Source organism: Ammospiza nelsoni, chromosome 3 (genome assembly GCF_027579445.1).
Source record: "Ammospiza nelsoni isolate bAmmNel1 chromosome 3, bAmmNel1.pri, whole genome shotgun sequence".
In the NCBI taxonomy this organism is placed as follows: Eukaryota; Metazoa; Chordata; class Aves; order Passeriformes; family Passerellidae; genus Ammospiza; species Ammospiza nelsoni.
This window is the reverse complement of record NC_080635.1, coordinates 26,310,734-26,336,036: the sequence shown is the minus strand read 5'-3', so window position 1 is coordinate 26,336,036 and position 25,303 is coordinate 26,310,734. Positions and strand designations below refer to the sequence as shown.

Genomic DNA, 25,303 nt, shown 5'->3' with positions numbered 1-25,303 from the left:
GAAGTTCTAAACAGGAATTCTGCACTCTTAGAAATTGTAGAAAATGGAGAGCATTCATGACTAAAGTTGAACCCAGATAGAGAGGCCCATTCTCTTATCTGTTGCCCACTGTTTAAACCAAGCTGAGTCTGCCACCTAGATAAGGTTCACAGATGCTGAAAATACTTTGGTTTTATTGCCAGTCTTTCTCCCAGTGGTTTGCCAATCCCTTTCATGTCTTGTGTTTAGGTGTGGAAACAGCTTTCTAACTTCTTTGAATGCATATAAGAAATAAAGCTCTAATTTTTCTCCACAAATAAATATAGGACTGTCTGATACCCTTGGTTTGTGGAAATGTGTGATTCTCCTGCTGCAGAATGAAGACTTGGTAGTAAGGGATGCTGCTGCTGAAGTGATACAAGTGGCACAGTCAGAAAAAAAGAGCAATGAAGGAACAGGTACGTTAACATTACTTTTAAATAGTATTGAATGTTTTGGAGGCAAAAGTGTTTCTCTTCTCATCACAAATTTCTTGCTAAGGCGCTTCATCCATCTTCTAGAATTATGTACCATAAAAAATAACACCAAATTTGATGCCCACCATGCTTTATTATTTTACCTTGACTGTTCTTAGTTTAATTTGCATATGATTACATGGAGATGTAAAAAAGACAACAGCAGGACTCAGCTTTATGGTTTGTGCTGTGATGAGTCAATGTTCACATAATTTCAGTTTGAAAGCTCTTCAATACCAGCTCTGGTCTAATAATACAATGCAAGACACTCCTTGAATCCCACGTTGTTATAAGAGCCTAATCACAGATAGGAATCTGGGAAGCAGTATTCAACTCATTGATTCATTATTAGACCTTGAAATCCATTTAGATCCAGATCAACAAAGACAATTAATTCACAGTATACCCACAATATGCTTCTAAGGATGTGGGCCTTTTGTCTGCTTGCCCTAATTTACTCAACCCTGTTAATTTTAAAATAGCCACAAAACTTGAGTAGGCTTAACTAATTAGCATGCTTCACTTTGAGAGTCTTTGCTGACACATTCTTCCGTGTGTTGGGAATAAATTAGAGTTTACTACCAAGCTCATCACTCTCTGGTGGTCCCTGCTCTGTGCTACTCAGTAATGCCTGTACCAACTTGTCTGCAGTCAGTTCAAATTAGTCAGCCCTCTCCATGTGAACTTCTGCTAGGTTGGAGATAAAGCAGCTCTCTAGTTTAGAAAAAAATAAGAAAAGGCAGTAAAATGATGTTTGGCACTGTTTTAGATAGAGGTAGCCAGGAATCTGCTCATGTGGCAGGTGTGGTTTAGAGCTGGCACTGTTCAGGCACAGAGCTGTGGGGTAGAAGAAGGTAAAAGGAGGAATATGGCATGAGCAGCTTTCATCTTCCTGGTAAATCCCACAGCTCTGACAGTTTCTCTAGTCCCAGCTACAGCTCTCTGGAGTATCAAGGGGCTCTGTGTGCGTGTGCCTCAGGTCCCCAGTGCTGGCCTTTGGGGACATCCTCAAATGTCTCAAGATGGTCCTTTCTTTGGGAATGATATGGTGCTGGATTGTCTCTCTGAGCCCTGTATCTCCTCCCTTCTTCCCTGTTGTATCCTGGTGCCAAGGGATATTTTCCTGTAACTGGGTGAGAGCTCTGTCCTCTGTCTCCTAGTTAATGCTAAGGTCACCTCAGTGCTTGCTCTTATAGCTTACCACTTTGTAAAGCTGAAGTGACCATAATTTAGAAGATAACATAATAATTGTTTTTTATTTGTTATGTTCCTAATTAGGATAGGGACCCCACTCCCCAAACTTCTGTTAACCCCTTAGTTACACTTAGCTGTGCCTTCCTGTTTTTTCATTTAAACTTCTTGCAGTGAAATGAATGTCTGTCTTCTGTGACTAGAAGAGAATGCTGCATTTGAAAAGAGATAATTCAGTTTCCTTTTATATCCATTTTTCATCATTGGTATTCTTTCTTGTGAGCTTTTTTCCCCACTTAACTCTTTTCACTTTTTGTGATTTGCTTCCTAGCTTTTGGGGGAGCAATTTTGCCCTTGTGGTTTTTATTTATAATCAGATTAAAATAAACTCATCTTTGTATGTTGTTTGTTTACTTTCATTTACCCCCTTTCTTTTCATGTTCCTGTGAGAGTATGCAATATGTTTGTGTCTGTGGTTTAGACTTTTCATGGATCACTAGACCTCTCTGTCATGGGAATTTTTAAATTACATTCAAATATCTGCTTTTTTTTTTCAAGTTTTCATACCATGAAAGTCTGATTTTTCATCACAGCACTGACTTTAAGATAACTGAACCCACAGACTGAAATAGATAGAAGTTGTGAAACAGGTCTCTTTAAAATTCTTACTTTGTAACAAATTACTGGATATGGTAAATTAACTGACTTTTCATTTCCATTACACAATGATAAATTAGTATTGTGGCCCAGTAGTTTTGTCATGAGATCAGAAAGACGACTTGAGATCAGAAATAGGAATGGATGTTTAGAAACCAGTTTTTATACATTCTGTAATTGTTTCACTTTTATGTCATTACCATTACCACTAGCTAACAGGAGAGAGTAAAGAGACAATTATAATTTCAGCTTCATTTGTGCATCAAAAGTGTTGTGTCCTAGTAGCCATTATATTTCCAGAAATGCTGCACTGTAGGAATGGGTTATGGTGTGTTTCATCTTTTACTGCTCTTAATTTGCCATACAGAGAGGAGGAATGCTGTTCACAAAATACAAGCTCTGGACTTGCCAGAAATTTTGGTGCTAGCATCTTCATATCCAGTCCTCACAAAATTCTCTTTTCTCACTGTGTGCACAGCATGCAAGGAAAGAATAGCCTATAGCTGCCTGCAGAAGATCTGCATTTATTGTCAGCTTAGGGAATCAATGTCATAAGTGCTTCATTTTTATTGAGATCCAGAAGAATTGGTGATTATAGCCTGGCAACTGCCCCTGCCCTTCCTGTGTAATACTAGCTGGCATCTTGTTTTCATGTGGAAGAGTGGGAAAGGTGATGTACTTGTGTGTTACGGTCAGACCAAGGCTGAATTAGCATCCTGTTCAGCAGAGTAAGGTGAAGTTGAATTGTTGTTAACAGTAGCAAAGTCTATTTACATAGACTGTTCATAGGGTTTTTGTAGCATGGTTCTCCTTTACATGCCTGTTGCTGAATAACAGCAGAAATGTGTGGCAGGATGAAAGTGTCAAATAATAGGTGTTTTAATGTCATTTAGAGATGGTGAAACTGGAGGCAAATGATCCTGACTATTATAGTGTGCTTTCACTTCCAGTAACAGCTCCTATCTTGTGTAATTCTTTGAAATGCTACATGGCTCTCCTGGAGGAGAATATGAACTTGGTTTCTTGTTTTTCCCTCATGGTTTTGTTGAGGGCAAAACCCCCAGCCTCCTCAGGTAACTAATCCATGCAGCTTTGGATCACTGAAATTAGGAAGGCAGTAAGCAGTGGGGTCAGAAATGTGTGGTAACACGTGTGATACAAGAACCCTGTGAAAATTGCAGCCCCAGGAGAAAAGTTCAAAAGACCAAAGGCTGGTACACTGCAGGGCCCCTATCCTCACCCCACCCTGCTATTTACCCCCAAGCAAAACCCTACAAGCCCTACTGTTTTCTTATAGAAGGCAAGAGCCTCTACTGTTACCAGTAAAGTTCACTTCTAAAATGTATTTTATTCATACAGAGAAGCTTGTTTTATGTTTTTAGTATGTGCAAAAGCTCACATTCAGTAGGGGAAGTTACTGAGGTTGGATGATGGCAGTCATTTCTGAGCAGGGCCGGTCAAACAGAATCCTCTCTCACCAGAAGGGAGGAAAGCTTCTGTTTCCTTGCTAAAAATACCAACTTAACAGGTAGTTAAGGTTTTCCTAATAAGTGGAACAATATAATCCCCATCTGTAACTCAGGGTATTGTGTGTACACTTTGTTTTTGTTTCCTCATGCATTGAGGTGTAAACCTCTGGCAGATTGTTTTATTCCTTTTAGTATGAGGGAGGGTACAGGAAGTATTGTATTCAGTGTAAAGGTAGAATAGTTGCTTTGAAATCTAATTAAATTAGTGACCCATGGCTGTGTAAAGTCTAGACCTATTCACAGCAGCTTTTTTTATACAGGAGAGTTACTCCTTACAAGAAAGATGATTTAAGTTGGGGAAACAAGAGTGCTTTTTCCCTACTGGTGATCACTTTGCTAAATATCCTGAAAAATGCAAGTATCTGTGTTAGAACAAAAACTGTATTTTTTGGTGTCATTTTCCTCTATGACTTTTTTTTTTAGAGAAGAATTATATGAAGTAAAGCTATGAGCTTAACAGTATTATAGAAGTTTGAATAAACTATTTTTCTACCATTATAGCCAAGCCAATCAAATTCTATAAAATTCTGTATTAAAAAAAATCACCTTTAGTCAGCTTAACCTTTATGTTGGTAAATTACCAAATTAACCTTAAATGAGTTTAAGGGCATTTTTAGTGTCATCAGCATTAGCACCAATTTAGCTGATTTTTTAAATTGAGCTGAATTAAGCTTAGATGAGCAATTAGATTTGCAAACTTGAGGAAATCTTTTGAAAGTGCCTGAATGATTTAGCAGCCTAAATACTCTTCTGGAATATAATTGAGGACTTCAGGGGCTTTTTGCTACTTTTGTTGTGAAGTAGCAGTTTTGTACCGAGATGAGCAAGTTAGCTCCTGGGCTCGGCTGTGTGGCTGCAGCGGAGCTTGAGCAGCCCAGGCCCGTGCTGAGCACTCCCTTCACTGCGTGCAGTGGGAGCATCTTTGAAAATCAGTCCAATGTTATTGTTACAGCTCTATGTTTTTGAGTAATTCTGAACATGATGTAGTCAGTTTTAATCCACTGGCTAAAATTTCAGATATATTAACTCTGTTTCTTTGGTTCCATTTCACATGCTTAAGAAATTGCAATAGGCGATACTCCTGTGCCAGGAGTTTCTGAGCAAAAGACAAAGTTCTCTTTTCTTCTCTTGATGGTTGCTCCCTTCTTGATAGAGTCTACTTTTTATCTTCGGTGAAAATGATCAGTGAAAGTGACAAGTGTCCTGCTTTTTTGATTCACCAGCAAGGAAAACTGAATTTATTAACTGTCTGGTTTAAAGAAGCTGACTCCACCTTCTGAACTGACTTTTCACCATCCTGTTGGGAAGGGGATGGCACTACAGAGCAGATTGAGTTAAGATTCCTGTGGAAGTCTTTACTGCTGGGTGTTGACTGTTTTAATGGCCCACACTACTTCAGGTTTACCTTATTGTTTCAGGCATGTAGGAGCATTTCAGAAACTTTTATTTTGTTTATTTGCCAGCGGGTATAAGTGTGTGTAAAGGGAGAAGTTAAAATGTGCTGCTTGAGGTGGTGGTGGGGGAAGAAAAAATATCATTAAATTAGATTGAAGCGCTGAAAAATTTTCAAGGTGTCCCTGAATTCTCTTAAAGACTTAGAAAGACTTTAGACCTCACCATCTGACTGGGTAGAACCTTTCTCTGTCAACCATGCTGTCACCTCAGCTTGGAGAACAGCAAAGCTGCTTGTTGCTTGCACCTCAATTTTCTTTTTCACACATCATTAGTGTAAAAGTCAAGGCAAATTCAAACCAAACTGCTTCATGAGCCTAGAGTAGGTGTGGCTGTCATGATTGTGAGTGAAGAAAGGTTTATGTGTGGGGGGTTTTTTTGGCACAGTGATGGTGTAAATAAGCCTTAGCAGAGGTAGGGGAAGTTCAGGGACGATCAGACTTGCTATATTAACATCTGAAAGAAACAAGGGGAGAAGAAATCCTGCTCAGATTTATGTTTCTTGTTCCTGTCCTCTAAAAATCTTCCTTGTTGAACCCAAAGCTGTGCAGAAGGTTTCTTACATGCACTTGAGGAAGAGATAAGAGATAAGCAGTCTGTGTGATGTTAATGCAGCACAATGGTCTGGCAGTCATCATCAACACCACAGGTGATATCAGCAAATTGTGGGTGACTGGCATGATCCCAAAACTTGTACCCCAAATGTCCTTTACAACTAGTCTGTGAAGCATTTCAGGACAAGTGGCTCAGATTTCATCTACTCCAGTTGCTAGTGAAACAGCTATGAGTAAGTGCTGGGAAAACCTAAAATGCTAAATGGACCTTGGTAGTGTTTAAATGCTAAAAATACCATTAACATTGGTGGTGTTTAGCTGCACAATTAAAGCATCCTACATATTGCATGGGAAACAGTGAAGAAAGATATTTTACTTTATTCATTGCCTCATTTGCTTGTTGGCATTAGAAACTGTGTTCAAACTATTCATTAAAGTAAATGCCAGCTTTGTCCATAGCAGAAAAGGCTTTTCTTGCTCATGTTTATTATTGGGTAAATGCATTAAATAGATTTCTTAAAGCTTTAGTTCACGAACATGTCAAGTTAACCCCTCTCCCCAGACCTTGCCAAGTCCTAAATCCATGCTGTGGGATTGGAGATCAGAATATAACTGGGGGTTAGAAGCTGTGCCCCACTGCTGTGTGCAGTATACATGGTTTAAGTCACTGTGTCTCTCTCAACAAAATATAAAGAGGAGATGCCAGCAAACTGTTCAGAACTGTCCTTTTCATGTGATTGGTGTGTTCATGCTCTTGCCAGATAGGGGATGGATTACACCCACCTTTTACTCTACTTCCATGCTGGAGGTGTAGCCTTCCAGTGAGGCAGGTGGGAGGGCTGTGGTGAATAAAACAAATGTCAGGTTACTCTGATCCTGGGCAAAGATTAGTGTGGAGGGTTCTACTTTTCTCATGCACTAGGTGACTTGCCCTGATGTTCAGGTTAGGCTAATGGGCCTCTGAGGCCCCAGACAGCTCCTTTAGTTGTGGCTCTTAAAACCAGTTCTGGCAGCTGCCTGGCTTTGAGGAATAAGTGGTAATTGCCCAAACATAAACTAGGGAATTGCATGCATGCAGACTGGTTTAAAGATGCATTAACTGGCAAGATCATAGATGATGAAATTTCCTTTGCTTGATTGAAGTCAAACTTGTGCATTTTCTTCTCTATTCTGACATTTGATTTTCCTCTGTTTAGAGGTTTGATGGAGGGGTTACAAAAAGTATGAAGTCAGAAGAACCTGGCTGTAGAAAGAGCTTGCTGATACTGCTGCCTGGAGCTCTTCCACTGGCCAGCCTGGGAGTGGAGTGGTTGGTAGTGCTGTGGGTGGGCGGCTACAGCTGCACACAGAATTCTGAACACTTTCCTTCTAGACACGTGACTTGCTGTGATACAGCTGCTATGGTGTGGAAAGTTAACAGCTTCCCTCAAATGGATCAATTTCAGGTCCTTGCTAATGCCATGGGTAGGTAAAAACAGCGTTTTGGAAAGACCATTTAAAATGCACTTATTACCTTTCATGATTTTCAAGCTGCCTTGAGAATTGCTTATAATTTTGGAACTTGTTGGTGAGAAAAATCTCCCAGACAGATCTTGTGATATGCCACGGGTTCTTGGGCACAGTCCAGAAGTTCTCACAGTGTTGTCTGGGTTACTAATGGAAAACTGCTAATCATATTAGCCAAAATATGTTTATGTTCCCTGTACTGGGGACAATTGGAAAGAAGGTTAATGAAATTTTTTTCTGGAATCAGCTCAAGGATTTCTTCCGCTTTGTGAATATTCTTGATAACTGCATTCTGGTAACTAGATGTGCAGCTCACTAAACAGAATTTCTGAGCCTGCTATGAAAGAGGAGCCTTTTGAACTGAATGTTAGGATTTAAATGGGAGGCATTTATCCAAATGGCCTTTAAGCAGTAGAAAGCAGAATAGACATAGACAAGACCCATCCAGGCAGAAGAGAATATGAAAAAGATGCAATACAGTCAAAAGTAGAAAAAAATCACAGCAAAGCAGAGCTGCTCCTGTTGCAGAATGATTTTCTACAATGTTAGGTTTATTTTCAGAAGATTGTGTGTGGAATCTCTGTGATACCCTGTTACAAGGAATATGTCTTGAGGCCTCAGTGGAGAGGTGTAAAGCAGTGGTAGTAGTTTGCAGTGTTCTGTTCAAACACGGTGTAGGACTTTGTATTGAGACACTGTAAGGTGATGAGATCTCTTCAGTTCCATTAGATAAGGCCTGTTGAGGACAGGGGGAAGGTCACACAGCTAGGTGTGTATTCTGGGAATGCTCTGACGTGGGCCCTGGCAAAGGAGGCGGTGGGTGCTGCCCGGAATGACCAGAACACTCTGCAGGGTGAAGTGCACCACATGTTACTGAAGAGTAGTGTAATCCGTGAAAGGGAACATCACTGATAGGCACCCTTAAGCTGTCTGTAATTGTAGGATCATAAGTAGATAGGGTTCAAACAGAAAAAAAGACAGCATTCTCCTTAAAATGCTCAGTGTTGAACCTTCTGCTTAAGGGACCCTGACTCTGGCTGCATCATTTCATCTTTTCCAAGCTTTTAATGGTCAATACTTCTCATGCACCTGCATGGAGAAGGATTTATGTGGAGAGAAAAATATGTAATGATGACCATTTAAATCTTGGCAAACTAAGTAAGTGGCAAATACCTGTGCCATTTGGTGACTACTCGATGACTATGATGACCTCACATTTAAGAAGTTTCTTCCAGAGAGCAAAATGACACGTGGTAAAGATTATGAAACACTTACTGTGGCTAGAAGCTGTAATTTGGGGTTTTTTACATCTTCTGTAGTAATTCTGAGAAGGTAACAATTACATGTCAGTTGCAAGGATGAAAGAATTGAGGTGTAGGAGTGTAAATGAATTCATCTGGTCTTTCTGCTGGAATAAATCCAGGGCTGTTTCAGAAGCAGATTTGACTTATAGCCTGGTTGCATAATATTTTTATGCTAATAGGTATATTTTTTGTCTTTGTAATAGTATTTATGTTATGTGTGGCATTCTGCTTTTGCATCCTTAAAATACCTCCTGTTGTTACGAAAACTTTTGGAAGATCTGATTGGAAAGTAATTAGGTCTTAAAATTGCATTTGTAGTACGATCGCTTCCTGGTTTAATGGTGACTCTTGAATAATGTTTAATGGTGACTCTTGAATAATCTTCCTTAGATACAGAGGAAGAGTTGGATGAAAATATGACTTAAATATTTTTGTTCAGAAACTCTTTGGTGGTTACTTTTGGGCTCAGGGACCCATCACTGAATTCGCTGACTGCTTTTTTTTATTCCTTTCTGATGCGAGTGTAGAGTAAGGCTGTTTGTTATCCACAGCTTACCTCCTAAACTTGGAAGTCTTTGTGTGTGAGTAAAATTAATGAAGAAGCAGTGACTTGAAGCCAGAGTGAATACACATACTCCTGCAGTTCTGTATGAAACTTCCTAAGGTTATGAAGCCAGGTTTTCTTATAAAAGTGTAAAAGTGTTGTTCCTGTTAGCTTAACAAGTGTGTGCCCTTTTGATATAAGCAAAATAGCACCACTGATGATCATCTGCTTTGAAAGCATTTCATTTTATTTCTGAGAGAGATCCATGGTATTTCAGTCTAACAAAAATTGCTTTGATTTTTACTCCTGATTAATCATAGAAGAAGTAAGCAGCAGTCTTAATTATCTTCATTGAAAAAGTAATTTTGCAAACTAGGCCAGTAAACTGTGAAATCAGCCTCTGCAGAAGTAAACAAAAACTGAAGGACTGATGATATTCTTCTGAACAGAGCTATTTTGTGCTTTCTCTAAACAAGCTGGAAGTGCAGAAGACTCAGTGCTTTGGAGCAAATGTACTCTGCTCCACAATAGCATGGCAGATTGTCAGGGAAGGCCAGGGGAAAAGAAATTGTTCAATTCACCCTGCATTGGCTAGTTTTTACACCTAGGCCAGGAAGAGTTGCGAGGGTTTGCTGTTTTGGTTTCTTGTTTGCTTTTTGTAGCTGGCATTCTACATTGCTAACTGTGGGCATGCTAATAATCAAGAAAAATATTAAACTCTAAAATAATATCTAGACTTGTGAAATATTATTTTAACGGATTAATTAGAGTCATAATTGAAGTTCCGTGATACAAGAAGTTTGCAACAGTTGGCCTGTAGTCTCTATGGCATTTTGCCACTGTATTCAACTCTTGTTACACCAAGGTTTAGGTGTTTTATTTGAATTAATTGACTCCAATTTTATTAGTTAAAAACAATGAAATGAAACTTGCACTTACAAGGTTGTAGCTTGTCCTTTATCTCTAAAAATGAAATCTGGGCACAAATTGTGTTATTTTGCTGACCAGTTGCTGCACTTCTTTTATTGATACTGCTTCTTCTGTTTCACTGGTACTATGAAAGGACAAAGATGTCCCAAAAAAACAATGGCTACCTGAGTAATCTGATTTACAGGACAGGTACAAGTAATTTTTAAAGCTAGATTATATTGAAAAGTAGCCAAGCAACAATAGAAATATTGTTACTTCAAGAAGGATTGTTCATTGGTTAGCAACTGAGAAAAGGGAATAAGAAAAGAAGAATACTGGAGGAATTAAGGGAGGTTGCATACAAATTAAAAGAAAATAATTTCATTTTAAATGGAGCTCACTTTCTCAGAGCATTCATCTAGAGATTAGGCATAGTTAGAAACTGGGATATAGAAGTTGGTGGTAGCTTTCTGATCCTTTGTTGCCTGGCGCAGGTGAAAGCTAGAACAAATGCTATTCTAACTGGGAGTGCACAAAAAGGCTTTGGTTATCCACAGCCTGTGACTGCCCCACTCCTCCTCAGATTGCTTCAGATGCAGGACTCCAAATGGACATGGACCAGCATCTCTGATATTTTTGGGATCCTGCATATTAACTTCCCACACAGTGCGGTTGAGTACTGGAATGCTGGGAGTTCTGAAGGGAAGGACTTGGGAGAGCCCTGGGCAGGCAGGCAGGCAGATCTATACACACATGGAGCTCCTTATAAAGGCTGGGCTAGAATTCCCATCAGATACCAGAGGTATTTCACCAAGAGTGAGGAGATGATCCATTCCTGCAAGCAGAGTTTTGCACACAGAATTTCATTAGTGTGTTTGTGGGTGGGAGTGAGGTAGAGGATATAAATACCTTTGCAAACTAACCTAAACCACCACCTTGTTTTCACCTAAGTCAGCACTTGAAATTTGTAATGACCAAGATAATTCCTACCTGTGATGAAGTCAAAGCAGCACCTTAGAATGAAAGTTGGTTTTATTGTATTACTGATTTCCTGTGCCACAGCCTTCCCACTGATTTGGTTACTTTAATTCCTGGTGTGTTGGTGGAGGGGAGGTGGGGGGAGCAGTTGTGGGACACAATGGGCTCTTACTTCAAAACCTGAGAAGTGTAAAACTCAATGTCTTTTTTTTTTTTCCTATAATCAGTTCCAAATGAGCGCTTTCAAGGAGGACTAGGAACTGGCTTAGTTGAACAAATTGATTTCTCATGCTTGAGAAAGTAAAGTTAAACATCCTTGGGAAGCCTAGAAATGTAAATTTTGAGAACTAGACTTTTTATAAAGGGGTTTTGATTTATTAGATTTAGAGCAAGATTGTTGAAACCACCTTGAGGAGCAGAATTATTTATGGCAGCTGCTTACTGTACCAGTGTAATGCCACTTCTGCATGTTTTTAATTTGGTTCCTTCACATGGTCTGTGCTGTGTTAATGATCACCTTGTCATGCTGCCAGTGGAAAACAGTTTTATAAATAATTCCCCCTGGTAAGATGAAAGTGTTAACAGAAATACTTCAGTGAAGGTCTTGATTAACTTATACACTTGGCTTGATCACAGTGAAGCTTAGACTTACAATATCTTGTTACCAGACCTAGTAAAACCCATTCATTTTTTCATGTACTGTGTTAATTACCCTTTTACTTTCCCTCATGGGCAGACACACAGAGGCCGATTTCATGTTTGTGTTGAAGACTGCAGTTACATTTTTAGACTTCTTGCTGTACTTAAAAGTTCCCACCCAAACAAACCTAACCTTCCCTAATTCCAGAATCCATATATTATAATAGTAGACCTTCAAGACTATTGATTTTTGCATTTAGGTGTTCTATTAAACCTACCCTTACTATAAACAGCCGAAGAAGGATCTTTTAATTTTTTTATACTTTCTCATACTTACTGAAAGCTCACTGTCTTATGTACATGCATTAAGAAGCACAACTAAAAACTGAATTTCCAGAATATCTTCCTTCTTTAATTCAGATTCCCCAAATGTAAATATTCCAGTCAATTGCCATTTTGCAATAGAGAATACCAACATACCACCTCTGAGAAACATCAGGAAAACAGGCATGTGCCACGTTCTCTGAGGCTTAACAGCTATAGGATCACGTAACCTGTGTTAAGGAAGGGCCTTTTAGAAAAGATGTTCACAATACTGATTTCCATCCCCTAAAGCAAACTCCTTGGGGGTTGGACTGGATGATCTCCAGAGGTCCCTTCCTTCCAGCTGTGAGGGTTCTGTGAAAGCAAGGTGTGCTGGGTAGGTCACTTTAATTAGGCAAGATCATACTCAGGTGAGCAAGAGTCTTTAAGGGTATGTACCAAAATACAGATTATTTGATACTTTGGAGTCAGTGACCTCATGTTCCCCTAAAGCAAGGTCAGCACAGATCTTGGAGTTCAAATACAGTAGGTGTAGGGAGAAGCCTAGGGATAAAATGATCTCAGGGGTGAAGTATTACTTACATGCACACAGACTGAATTATTTTGGGCTGGTCTGTAGAACTCAACAGTGGTTCCTTTTCAAATTCATAGGAGTAGAGGCAGTACAGGCAGCCTTTGCTTGTTAGCTGCCTTTTTTTGCAATGTGTTTTGGTTTTTAGCATGGACCTCTGTGTGCTGCTGTGAAAGGCTGTCACAGGGCAGAGGTAAATTCTCCAAATTAGGGGTTTTACTTGATTCTCGCAATTTGTGATTAAGGCTCACCTAGTGCCATGGCAAGGTTAAGAAGAATGTGGCCTTTGCTGAAGGAAACTCATTTGAAATACAGAGATGGAAAAATAAGATGTTAAAGACAGAAAAAGTCTTCAGGTTAAAGACACATGTGTCAGTCAGTGTGTACTGTTACTTCAAATGGCATTACTAAGTGAAAAAGGTAAAAAGTTCCTTGAGCTGTGAAGGAAGCATAGGTTTGGTAGGGCTTTTTCTAATGGATTTGTTTTGCAGGTAAGTGGATTTTCTCATGTCTGATGACTCAAGTTTCATCCTTTCAATAGGCATGAGTGCAGTAGGGTCTCTCTTCTTTACCCAGTTGGCTATTTCATAGAAATAAAACTTAGTGTTTCATATTCCCGTATCCTTTTTTGTCAAACTGGATCGAAACTGGCTCACAAGTTGTAGTGGGAAACACACACACAGAAGTATGCCTCCTGATTTCCTTATTTTGTTTAAAAATGGGGGAAAAATCCCTTTGATGTTGTTTATTCTTTCATATTGCCAGTCTGATTCAATAAAATATACTAGAGCTGTTATTTTTTTCTGTGCACTGAGTGCTCCCTTGCTCTCTACCTGCACTCATATTTCATTCTCTGTGGTTCTTTCACCTTTTCACCATATCTTGAATTGACCTCTGTAAACTTACAGCCTTCTGCTTTTCTGTCTCATTTGTCTCTTCCTGATTTGCTTTGTAAATTTAATTATGTGAACTGAATATTTTTATAAGGAGTGCTGATGGGCTGTTGTTGTTAGGGTTGCCTAATATGACTCATTGTAAAATCCTGGTTTTCAACTACTTGTGTTAATCCTTACTAGTTGGTACTGAGATTTTTCTATATTGTGAGTATTTCTGGTAAACTTTAATTATTTAGGTTTTATTACTGTAAACAGGATTCTGCATATGAAATTAAGAGGAAATGCTATATTTATGCAAGCTGTGAAAAAAATTGAAGGCCTTTTCTTTGAATGCTGTTACACATGTATGCTTTGATTATGCATTTCTGGTAAAATATGTAAAAATTTGACTGAGAAATAGTACTATAAAATGCTATACTTTTCATATATATATATACATACACACACACTCAATAGAGAGTGAAAGGAGCCTAAAAGCTAAAACATCTGAAGATTTTTGTGTTCACAAAGCAGTTTAAATATCTCTGCTCCTGAAATGGTTGCCTGATTCTGAGCAGGGCTCCTGAGGATGCTCAGTGCCAGAACAGGGCCTCAGGATTGTGCAACTGTGGCTCTAGGTAGCTCTGCTCCAGGCTGTGTTTTGATACTTGAAATGATGAAGGTATAGATTTCTTTTCCTTTTTGGACCTTGGCAAATTATACATACATGTTGCCATCTTCCTCCTCCAGCCTTTCCCCACACCAAGAATATTTGGAAGATTGCAAGGTCAGGTATCCAAGTGTTAGGAAATTCAGCTGCTACCTCAGCTGCAAGTTGAATGTGATAAAGAGAGTAAGACCAGGATTACAAGAAGGGGCATACCAAAGCTATTTAGTTTTGCCCTTGTGATTTTGCATTCTGTCGCTGCCTCTCCCAGAGAGCTGTTTTGTGCAGCTAAGCAAGTCATTCCAAGCAGAGTTGGGAAAAGAAGTCACCATGCTGAATGCTTAGCTGGATACCTTGCAGGCATGATTTGCAGGAGTTCAGGGCACACACAGCTGAAGCCAGAGGGAAGTGCATTTTGAATATTAAAGCATTATGGGGTGCTGACTCCTCAGTGAAACAAGTCATAATGTCTCAGATCAGACATCTAAAACCAGTCAAGATTTTTTAATCTTCATGACTGTCTGCTCTTCCTGCAGAGTAGATAGTGCCATTCCTTCTTTCCATGCACATGGTTGTAAGTGATTTATGAAGCACTCCATATCGCGATGAATGACTTGAGAGCCCCAGGTTACTCAGCCATTCTGTCTTCCATGCCTATTTAGAATATTTTGGAATATTATAATAAGAAAGGTTCCAAGCCACGTATTAAATATGTAGAGAATAGAAAGAGAGATTTCTTCCCTGTGATGGGGAAGTCCCTGGTGTTGCATAGTTCATGTCTGCATTACTATGTGAGACACAAATGTTTTTAATTTTTGTCTTGTGCAGGGAACACTTGCATTCAGCACATTGGGGAGAGCACTTAGCACTTAGTTCCTTCTCAAGTTGGAGAGGCACAAAACAACTCCTCAAACAACTTTGAAGGAAATGGAAAAACAAATGTAAAATCTGTATTAGATAAATATATTGGTATCTATGTTGGATTTTCTGTTGAAGAACTCTGGTTACCAACTGAATACTACTTATCAGTCAAAGAATTTGTGTACATATTTACACTTTATGCAAAACTAAGCAGCTCCAGTTCCTTACATAAATTTACTTGGACAAAGTCCTTGAAGTAACTCATACAGACCATGTTAGAATTTACTTATCCACCTGAGCATGCCAAGGCCTCTGGAATGCCATGTCTGCTGAAGATGCAGATGAAGTTGCAGGGAGCCACCCCACCAATATCTGAGGTGGAGATACACTATCCAAGTCCCTTGGAGCTTGCCAGAGGATGCCCTGATGACAGCTAGAAGTTTCCTAGCAAATCTTGGGCCAGCTGTTAACACATTCAGACTACAGCTGTATGGAAATGCCAGAGCCTGAGGTATTTCAGTCAGAGAGCTACAAGTAAGTCATGCGACTTCCAGAGAGGTGTAGACCTGCCCATGTAAATAGAGTGTCCTGGGTCACTGAAGGTGCAAAATCCAGAAGTCACCTAGGTGGCAGGAACTGTGTGAAGGAGAAAGGGTGTGAGCCACTCCTTAGGATTTCTTTAATGTGAATATCATGTTGGGAAGAAACACAGAGTCCTGATTCTAGAAGTGCCTCAGTTATAACAGGATGGTTAGGATCAGCAGGTCTTCAATGTGAATCAAAACTTGTGGTAGTAGAGTGAGGAATGTGTATGTGTAATCTCATTTCAGAGTATTTCTGAAAGAAAGGGAAAAAACCAATTTGCTCTTGAGATAAATCACTGGTGCATCATCTTCCCATTGAAAAGAGGCAGTGGTTCTCTCATGGAGTGGAAATGCTCTTGAAAAAAAATCTTTGGAGATAGATATTTTCCATTCAGGATTGAGACTTGGGGCTGTTTACCTATTACACACCTGCAGGGGAACTGCCCCTAAGTTCTCCTTAGATCACTGCCCCTAATGACCTGTAATCACTGAGTTGTTGAATAGGATAAACAGCACCTGCCTGTTTGACTGCAGCTCAATAGCCTGGCTGACTTTTTTATTGGAATGTCAGAAAACTTACAACAGATCCCACTATACTGCATTGAAAGCAGTTTGCAAGTTGGCATTGGAAGGTGTTTTTATCTTGACAGAAAAAAGCAAGAAAATTCTCTTGGTCATTTGTACTTAGCACCTGCAGTGTGCATGTTTTGTGGTCCTGGTAGCTTCTCACATTTCAGACCATTTGCAAATTTAGTTGTATTTTCACAGCATTGTGTATCTGTGTCCATATATCAGCAAAAAGATAAAAATAATGTGAGCTGTTCTTTACACACATTTCATCCCTTAGATGACATCTCAGTAAGAAAAGACAATCTGGACTGCATTGGAAGCTTTTCATGTAAGGGTGGCTGGGCTTTTTTCCATCAGGCATTCAGGTAGTTAATGGTTTCTGTGGCATTTTGCTCTTTAAGTGTATTCTCTTACATGGTGAGGAAAGGGGTTTAGAAAATTGGCCAGTAAAGAAGTTGAGGCTATATTATGAATATTTTTTACATTATTATACAAAAGGTTTATGGTGCTTTCTGTAAGAGCAATTTTATGGCCACTTCTTTTTGAATGTCACCCTCTTTTAACAAGTAATATGAAACTAAGAAAAAAATTAAATATAAACCATCCTAAAAACAGTGTCCCCCCATAGCATTTTATAGGAGGTATCAGAAGTGATGCAAAGACTGAGTTACAGAGGTTTCTGAGTTGTTTTTTTTTTTTTTTTGCTATTCTGCTCAAAAATGCCTTCCTTCAGTAAGTCACACATGCACTTGAATCAGATGTGTTGCAGTAAGTTAGCAAGTGTCTTCTCTGCTCAGATGTGCTCCGTAGCCACAGTTTGCAGGAATCTCCAAATCTGCCTTGTTCCACCCTTTAGAGAGAACTGCTGGAAGAAGGATGAGAAATACAATGTAAGGTAGCATTTAGGAGAAAGTGTAGAACAAGATCAAAACATGTTGTAACCTAAGAGACCTTGAAAATCAGAACATTTTTCAATAATGTAAAATTAATTTCCAGTAATTCAAAAATGCAGAGTTTCCTTAGCAGTTGTCATCAGCTAAGTCAAGCTTGCATCTAGAACGAGAGTTATAGTGCCAAAAAGGTTTAGTGTTGTATCAGTACTCATGTAGAAATAAACAGCATTTTTATGCTTGTTTTTATGTCTTGCAGAAAATTCACCATGATACACTTAATAATTCTCATGAATTGGCTTAATTAAAGAAGGAGGAGAGAGAACTTTTGCATTGAGACTTATAATTGTCTTAGCAAAATTTACTGGTGTTTCTGGAACTCATTAGAATCAGTGGGTTTTGCAGGGGGAACTTTATATTACATCTTTTTTAAGAATTATATTATATAGAAAATGTGTGAGTACTGTGATTTTTTACTTTGTATTCCCAAATTTATGTCAACACCTTAAAAAGTTGTTGTCAGCCCACTTATACAACATTAGATCATCACATGGATGAAGGAACTGTTTGCTTTCTAGAATACAATGCCACTAATTAAAGTTGAAAGTGAATGGACTGAATTAGAATCAGCTCATCCATCAAAGACTGGCTACTGATTATTTACTGACAGTGCTTCATTTAGCTCTATTAATTACTCAGTGGCACTGTTATGTAAAGGTCATGCTTGAAAAATTAGGAAAGAATACGTGAAAAATTATTTTATGCACTCAGTGCTGGAGTCTGGAAGTGGTAAATGTTAAACAGAGTGTTCATGTGAATAATCTATTAAATGTGCTTTTTCTTATCAGCATTTTAATTGTGAGTGAGTAAACAGGACAGCAGCTTACAGATCTTGATAGGCTCCTCATGCAGGCTGTGATGGTCATGGCTGTGGCTCCACAGCAATAAAGGAAAGTTTGCCTTTCTATTACTGCATTTTAAATAATTTCCTTTTTATTTTATTTTTTTTTGCTATGTCCAAATTATATGCATAATAATAATAACTATAATATTTTTTAAAGTTTTTATACTCATTAGCCCTTCTTTCCTTATTCCTTTATCCTTTAAATAATAAGCCTCTTACCATCATTCCCCAGATGTCACTCTAAAATTCCATCTATGATACAGAAGTAAATGTGTCTCCTGTGTTCCTACAGCATAGAGCTCTTTCACATTTAGTAATCTTCATCAGTGCTAAGCAAAAACTTCTGTATAGTTGGTACATGCAGTAACAAGTCTTCAGTTATACATTTAATTCTAGTCATTGGTAATAGTTTAGAAGCCATATTTACCTTCATTTTTTCCAGTAAGTACATAATTTGACTTTAAAAAACCATATGTTCTCACTGGCAGTGTTTTAAAAATTAGCTGAATAATATTTTTACCTTATAAAAAGGAAAAGCATGAGTTCTGTGGGGTTAGGCAGGGGATACTGTCTTTTTGCTGTTTAAATTAGAAAATGGCTCGGAGTGGGGGAGGCTTTGCAAAAGTGGTAATGTAAGAGGTAAAGTCCAAATGCTCATTTCCTCTGACAGATCTGTGAGCTGTGGTTGTTTTGTAATAAAACCCTTCGTGTACAGGAGCATGGCTTACATGGGAAAAGCTTATGTATACATACATATATAGCTAAAAAGGAAAAATAATGTAGTTACTGAGTTGAAAAATACTCTTCGGTTCACATTCCAAAAAAGAGCTTGAAAAGATGATGAATATGTGTGTGCTCTTTTGCACAAGAAGGGACTTTAATTTTCTGTTGAGTCCTGAGCTGTAAGTTTCCATGCTAATCAGACATGTTATTAACTCAGATCTGTTTATAATCAAAGTCAAAGCTGAGAGCAGCATCACCGCCGCTCTAGTCAGGGACTGCAACTATTAAGAAATTAGTTTTGATTAGTTTGTTTTGTAATGGTGTTGTGTTTTGACATCGTGTTGCGTGATGTCAGGAAGGGCCTCTTTTTAAAGCCATCCTGAAAAAGCTTGGCTATAAAACAGACTCAGGCAGGGAAATGGAAAACATATGAAGCAGTTGTACGTCATCTAGGGAATGGTATTTCTCGAGAGGATAGAAATGATCTAATTGCCTTTGATTTTATGAAACACTATGAAAAGGAATCTGCTTATATATTAGATTTTACATAAATGGTCATTTTAAAAAGTGGAAAGTTTGATGTTTGTAACTTAAATTGACACCAAGCAATTGCAAGAGCCATCTGCCAACCATCCAGATGCAACAGTTACCATTTCTGCATTTTCTTTCTTTTTATTTTTGGTTGGTTAGTTTTTTGGTTTTTTGGTGTTTTTTTTTTTCCTTTTGTTTTGCTTCTCAACTATCTTCTTTTAATCCTAGTGCCCAGAAGGGTGATATTGTGGAGACTGGGTGGGTATGAACACCCCTTTACTTACTTTAATTCTGCCCTGCTGTTTTTTCAGTGGGAGCATTTCATGTCTGGTGACACCTATGCAGTGTCTTGCTGTGGAGTTACACAATTCCTGCCTACCTCAAAGTAGAATGTATTTCAACATAGGAATTGCATTTTCTAGCCTCACTTTATTTACCAGCTCTTTTAACTCTTGGGTTGTGCCAATGGGATGTTTTTCTCTCTTAAATTCGGAGGCTTTTTAAATTTTATGAAGTCTAGGCATACATAAACACACCATTTTAAGTAAAAAATATATCTGTAGCACTGCCTCACTCAGCTCTCTTATATTTCATATGCTGAGAATAGAATAAGTTTGATTATTACTGAACACCAAAAGGAAGACTATCTTTATACAACAAAGAAGTGATTAGTGTTTAGGTGAAATTTTCCATTTGCAAAGGTATTAGTGACCATGATGCTGAATCTGCCATCATTTGGATGAAACCTGATGTCTTGCTTGATACTCATCATCTTTTACAGTGATGTATCAGAAAACATGAGATAAATCCCCAGTTTTGCCAAGCAATCATTCAATGATCTTTGTTGCTTTAAAGATCCATGCCTTTGTCAACTTTCCTCTGAAGTTTTCCTACCTCATTTTACTGGGATGTTATGAGGTACCATAATGATAGTGATGTACTAATATTTATAACTTTTTGGACAGCACTTTGTGCAAGAAAGTAAAAATTGTTTTACCAGTTCAGATGGTAATGGTCTACCTAAAATACTTTCTGTAATTTCAGTTGAAGAACATACCCTATATATTTTCCTTGAAAACATCACTACTGTTGGTATACTGTTTTTTGTGAGATTTTATCTCTGAGCTGTTATACAAAGCTTCCTTGCAGATTCACTTCTCTCTCTTTCCTCCAAACACAGTACATGTTTACAAAAATTGGATTGCTCTTTGATCTAGAATGAACTTCAGTGAACAATTTGTGGTATAAAAATTACAAAATGCTGTTAGGCAAGGAATATGTTCTGCTTTTCTCCTTTGTCTATATTTTATCATGGTTGTCCATAAAATATGTGTATATATGCTCTTAATACATCCTTTCAGTTCCCCATAATATCACTGAGGCTTTAACAGAGAACAATTGTATAGTTGAAGGACACGTAATAGGCTACTAGAAGAAATATTTACATCTGGCATGATCAAAGCTTTTGGACTATATGAATGTGTATGTGGGAGGTCTAATTTTTATGTGGGCGGGTTCACAAAGACCAAAACACTGCAGTACTTAACCCCTTTCCCTTTATGAAAATTCAATTCCTCAAAATGAAAAAAGTATGTAGTACCTGATTCTTATCTTTATTTTTCATTTCGATGAGTAGTATTAACTATTCTGCTTGTAACTACTTGTTTTAAGTCATAGAGAATTTTTTTAGTATTTCAACCCCTGTAGTGGCTTATTTACTAAGATGCTTATCTTGCTAATGATGTTTTTGCATGTTGGAACATATGCACATGTTCAAATTTAAAGAAACTCATATTTTAACACAGTTTTGATAGTCTGTAGAACTGCTGTGGAAGGAACTCTGCTGTATTTTTGGTTTATAGCACTAGCTGCATCTTCAGGTTTTGTTTTTGCAGGTTTAGTTCTTGTGGCAGTAATCAGCTGTGAGCCCTGGCTATTTGAATTGGGTTTTTATTCAGTTACTTTAAATAGTTGCATTATGAAAGGCTATTAACACTCACTCATTTAAATAATCTCAGCATTTTGTTTGCAAGGCTCTGATGGGGGCATTTGGGATGATAGCTGACCTGGGCTAGCAGCTTGCTGAACGGGGAGGTCTCGCTCTCCCTTTGGCTTCTCTCCTTCCTCCTGCTGTCCTGTGATCTGCCCTTCCCCGGCCCCCAGCTACCCCAGTTGTGACTGCAGGGCAACCAGCTCAGCTTGCCAGCCAAGCAGAAGAGCCCACACGCCAGAGCTGCATGCCAAATGCCTTTTGTGCTCTTCTGAGCCTTCATTTACCAGGTGATCAGCAGAGTACCTGAGCTGGCTCCCAGCTAAGCATCAGGGGCCTGTGGGGCTGTGGTGAAAGGGAAGCCACCTGCCCTTTTTGCCCCTGGTGAACTTGCATCTTGCTCAGAGCACTCTCTGAAGTCACAGCATGAGTCACAAACACAGCATCATGTGTAATATGTGGCTTCCTGAAAATCAGCCCTGCCTTTGCAGGCAGATGATGATGTGAGGAGCACTTCTTGTAAACAGTGAAGACTGTACATTTCTTTTGACAAGACACACATCTTTTGTGGCTATCTTCAAAGATTCTATGCATGCTTACAGCATCCCTGGCAGTTACTTTTAGAGTTGCAATAAAACATTTTCCCCCTGTAGAAGTGTTTTTTACCTGTTAAATCATGGGTACCTATGTAAATTTGCTTGCTGTTACCCATTTGCATTATTTCAGCACTCCAAGCTTAGGAGAGTTAATACACTTCTTTTTTGGATTTATGCTATATCTCTTAATTATCTGTGTAGCATTGACTGTCCACAAATGTAATCCTGAAATAGTCTAGCATCAGATTTGTGTAAACTGATATCAAAGTCAGTTAATATCAGGGTGTTCTGTAAGTAACAGCAGCATTTCAGAAATCACGGAGCCATTCCTGATACTCTGCAGGAGTGGGATGGAATGAGCAGATGGAAGTGAAAATTCTTCATCTGCCAGACACTGGTATGTATGAGTCTCTGTGAGCACCTGAAGTACCAAGATACTGCTATACCAGCTTCTCTAACACAAAGCCCTTGCAAGGTAGGCAGACTCTTAGCCAGATTTTGGAACCCTAAGTTAAAGTTGTTTCAAAGCGATGTTGCTTTGTTTTCTCTGGTCCCAACACCAGAACTGACACACAAGTTTTGTTGATCAGTTAAATGGCATCTGCAGTTCACAGAAAGGTGGCCAGTGTGTTCAGGATCTTCAAGTTTTTCCTGGATGTTACATATCCTTTCCTGTATTCTTTTTTAGTTTGAAGAAAAAAAAAAAAAAAGGCAAGAAAAAAGGACTTGCCATTTCCTTTGTTGCAACTTGTAGGATTCTCTACTAGACTGCTATACTCTGTGACCACAAAACTGCCTTTTCTTCTGTGTCATACTGTTGAAAAACTGCTAGCAAGCAAGTTTAGTCTAAGCAGAACCTCAGCATTACTTGTTTTGCTACCTCTTGGTAGTTTTCAGCATGGTCACGTAATACCACAATTAGAGGCTCCCATCTATTTCTTGATGCATTTCTCAGCAGTTCAGCGTTCTCATCCACAAAAAGAGCATCACTGTATGTATTTACACTTAAGGAGACTAAATGTTAAAAAGGCCCCAGAACTGGCAGTGCTATCTATAATTGGTCCTCCAAAGCAACAGCTAACTCAGCAGTGGGAAGTATCATGTTTGGTTTCTAGCTCCCAACATCACCTAATTTGCTAAGTATTCCAATACAAATAAAGTGGCATAAGGAAAGAGGCCTTATATAAATACTTAAAATCCTAGGCATTCAGGAATCATCATAAAATTCAAAAATATCGTAAGAATTCAAACAAGCTGAGTTTAAACTATTGTGTTTTGTAAGCATTCATAACCAGGATGTTTGTTTCAGGCTCAGAACACCACACTCCATTTTGATCTCTGTTTTTTCAGCTCTGAAGATTGCCAGTACTGCTGAGGTGTCCCTATTGCACTTGAATAAAACTGTTTCCTATCTAAGCCTAAGCAAGCCAAAACAAAGAAGACAATCACTGTGTCCATTATTTAGAGTATCAGACTGGTACCAAATGGGACACAGCAACAGGGAAAGCAAGTTTTTTAAAAAAAAAACAAAACAAAACAAAAAAAAAAAAAAAAGAAAAAAAACCAAAACAAAAAACCCAAAAAAACAAAAAAAAAAAACCACCAAAAAAAACCCCTCAAGCAAACAAACACACCCACCCCCCCCCCAAAAAAAAAAAAGAAAAAAACAATCCCCAACAAATTCCTGGAAAGGAGTGTCATCAAAAACAATACTTAAAAACCCCAATACCTAAAATAAATGGGATGGAAATGTTGCACTACACCACTTCTCAAGCACTCCCTCACAGAAAAAACTCAGGGGTGTCCTGATAATATGATAATTCCTGATATGAAGAAAACAGATTTGAACATTTGATTTTGCTGTCTAGCAGAGACAAACTGTGTATGTAACATTATTAGTGTCACTAAGAGATTGACTGCCTGCCTTCCTGTTGCTTGTTCAAGGAGATTTCCATTTACCCTCATCTAACTCCAAGATAAAGAAGGGACCATCTGTTCCTTCTCCTTCACTCCCTTCCTTATTATGGTCCTTTGTCCTCATCATCTCAAATACTAATTCATTCTCCCCCTCACTACATTGCCTGGTCTGTCAAGTGCATGCACTCATCTTTCCATCGGTCTGTTGTGCCCTTAGATGTTTCCTTACTCTTTGGCATGTGTATTTGCCTAATCCTGGTGTTTTAATGTGAGTTTCTCTGCTGTGCCAATGTGCCCCAGAAAAGCTGCAGCTGTCCTGAGGCCTTGGGAGGAGTCACAGCACAGGGGTCCATGCTCTAGCTCTGAATGTGGGTTCTGAGGGAGAAGTCTGGGTGGCACTGCTGTGCCTCTTCCGTGTAGATGGTTGTTCTCCTTCAGGAGAAATTCCTAAATACAGTCACACAAAAAAGTAAAGTGTGCCTTCCATATCTGTGTGGATTCTTACCAAATTCTGACTCTGCTGTGTTGTCTGCTCCCAGATTACAGCCATCAAGAATGGCATGTCCTTATGTACCACCACTTAGACCATTCAATGAACATTTTTCAGTTTGCAGGTAACTATGGACGAGGATTAGTTTTGCCAAAATCCTTTTTACAGTAATAGGGATTTTAAAGAGGCTTGTCCACTAACTGTCCTCTTCTGGTCCTCTTCCTGCAGCCCTTTTAAAAAGAAAAAAAATTGCATTAAAGTTACAAGTGAAGAAACTCCTACCTGTGGACACACAGGACTTGTGGCATTTTTATATACTCTGTTTTCAAAGCAGAGTAGGACCCAGAGAGCTAAATCAGCATGTCCCCAAATGAGAGCAGTGAGGAAGTTCAAGGAAGAAATGCAGTGTGGATGATAGCTTTGTGTACAGCTCTGGCATGATGCCAAAACCTGTATAAATATAGCTCTGTGATGGGGTCATCAACAGTGTCTGCCTTTTCCTTCTCAAACATCTTTTCTAAGCCTGTCTTCATGCCTGATCTCTCTTACATGTGTGTGTGTGTGTATATGTATATCTTATTATATATAAAGAGATTACACACTGCATAATTACTCATTTTATATCCCAGCCCTTTAAAAACATAACATGTGTTGTAGGTTTTGAGTTCCAGTGAAAACCTTACATGAGATCTAAGCCATAGTTCTTGTATGGCAAAATTGGTCACCATGTAATAGTGACAGGACTGTGTGGAGATGTTTCTAAGAGACATATCTGTATATTTAAACCCAGATTAATAAATGTCACTACATGGGCAGGAGGAAAAAAAATAAAGCATCAGCATTTTGAGTTGCTTCATGTATTATTCTGGAATTGAGTGAAGGCCCCAAGTGGCACAGAAGTAAACACCCGTCTAATTTATTTGCAGTATAATTTATCATTCTGCACGTGTTTGTGTAAATTCAGCATCTGTTTTCAAGAAATCATTTTTGTGCTGATTTTATTTGAAAATGTTTGCGGTCTTACTCTATATTCTTACACATATTTTCTCTCAA

At 38.7% G+C, this 25,303-nt stretch overlaps 1 protein-coding gene and 1 long non-coding RNA gene across 2 annotated transcripts in view; one reads left to right on the top strand and one right to left on the bottom strand.

Moving 5' to 3' along the window:
- THADA (THADA armadillo repeat containing) overlaps positions 1 to 25,303 on the top strand; it is a 151,720-nt gene that overhangs the window by 123,739 nt on the left and 2,678 nt on the right. Inside the window, exon 36 of the mRNA XM_059469077.1 lies at positions 306 to 437. Coding sequence (XP_059325060.1) covers positions 306 to 437 — 132 coding nt within the window. The remainder of the gene's footprint in view (positions 1 to 305; positions 438 to 25,303) is intronic.
- Positions 16,676 to 24,511, bottom strand: LOC132071479 (uncharacterized). The gene is made up of 2 exons (XR_009418122.1): positions 24,266 to 24,511; positions 16,676 to 17,074 (listed from the first exon to the last, which is right to left on the bottom strand). It is a non-coding gene; the product is annotated as an uncharacterized LOC132071479 (long non-coding RNA).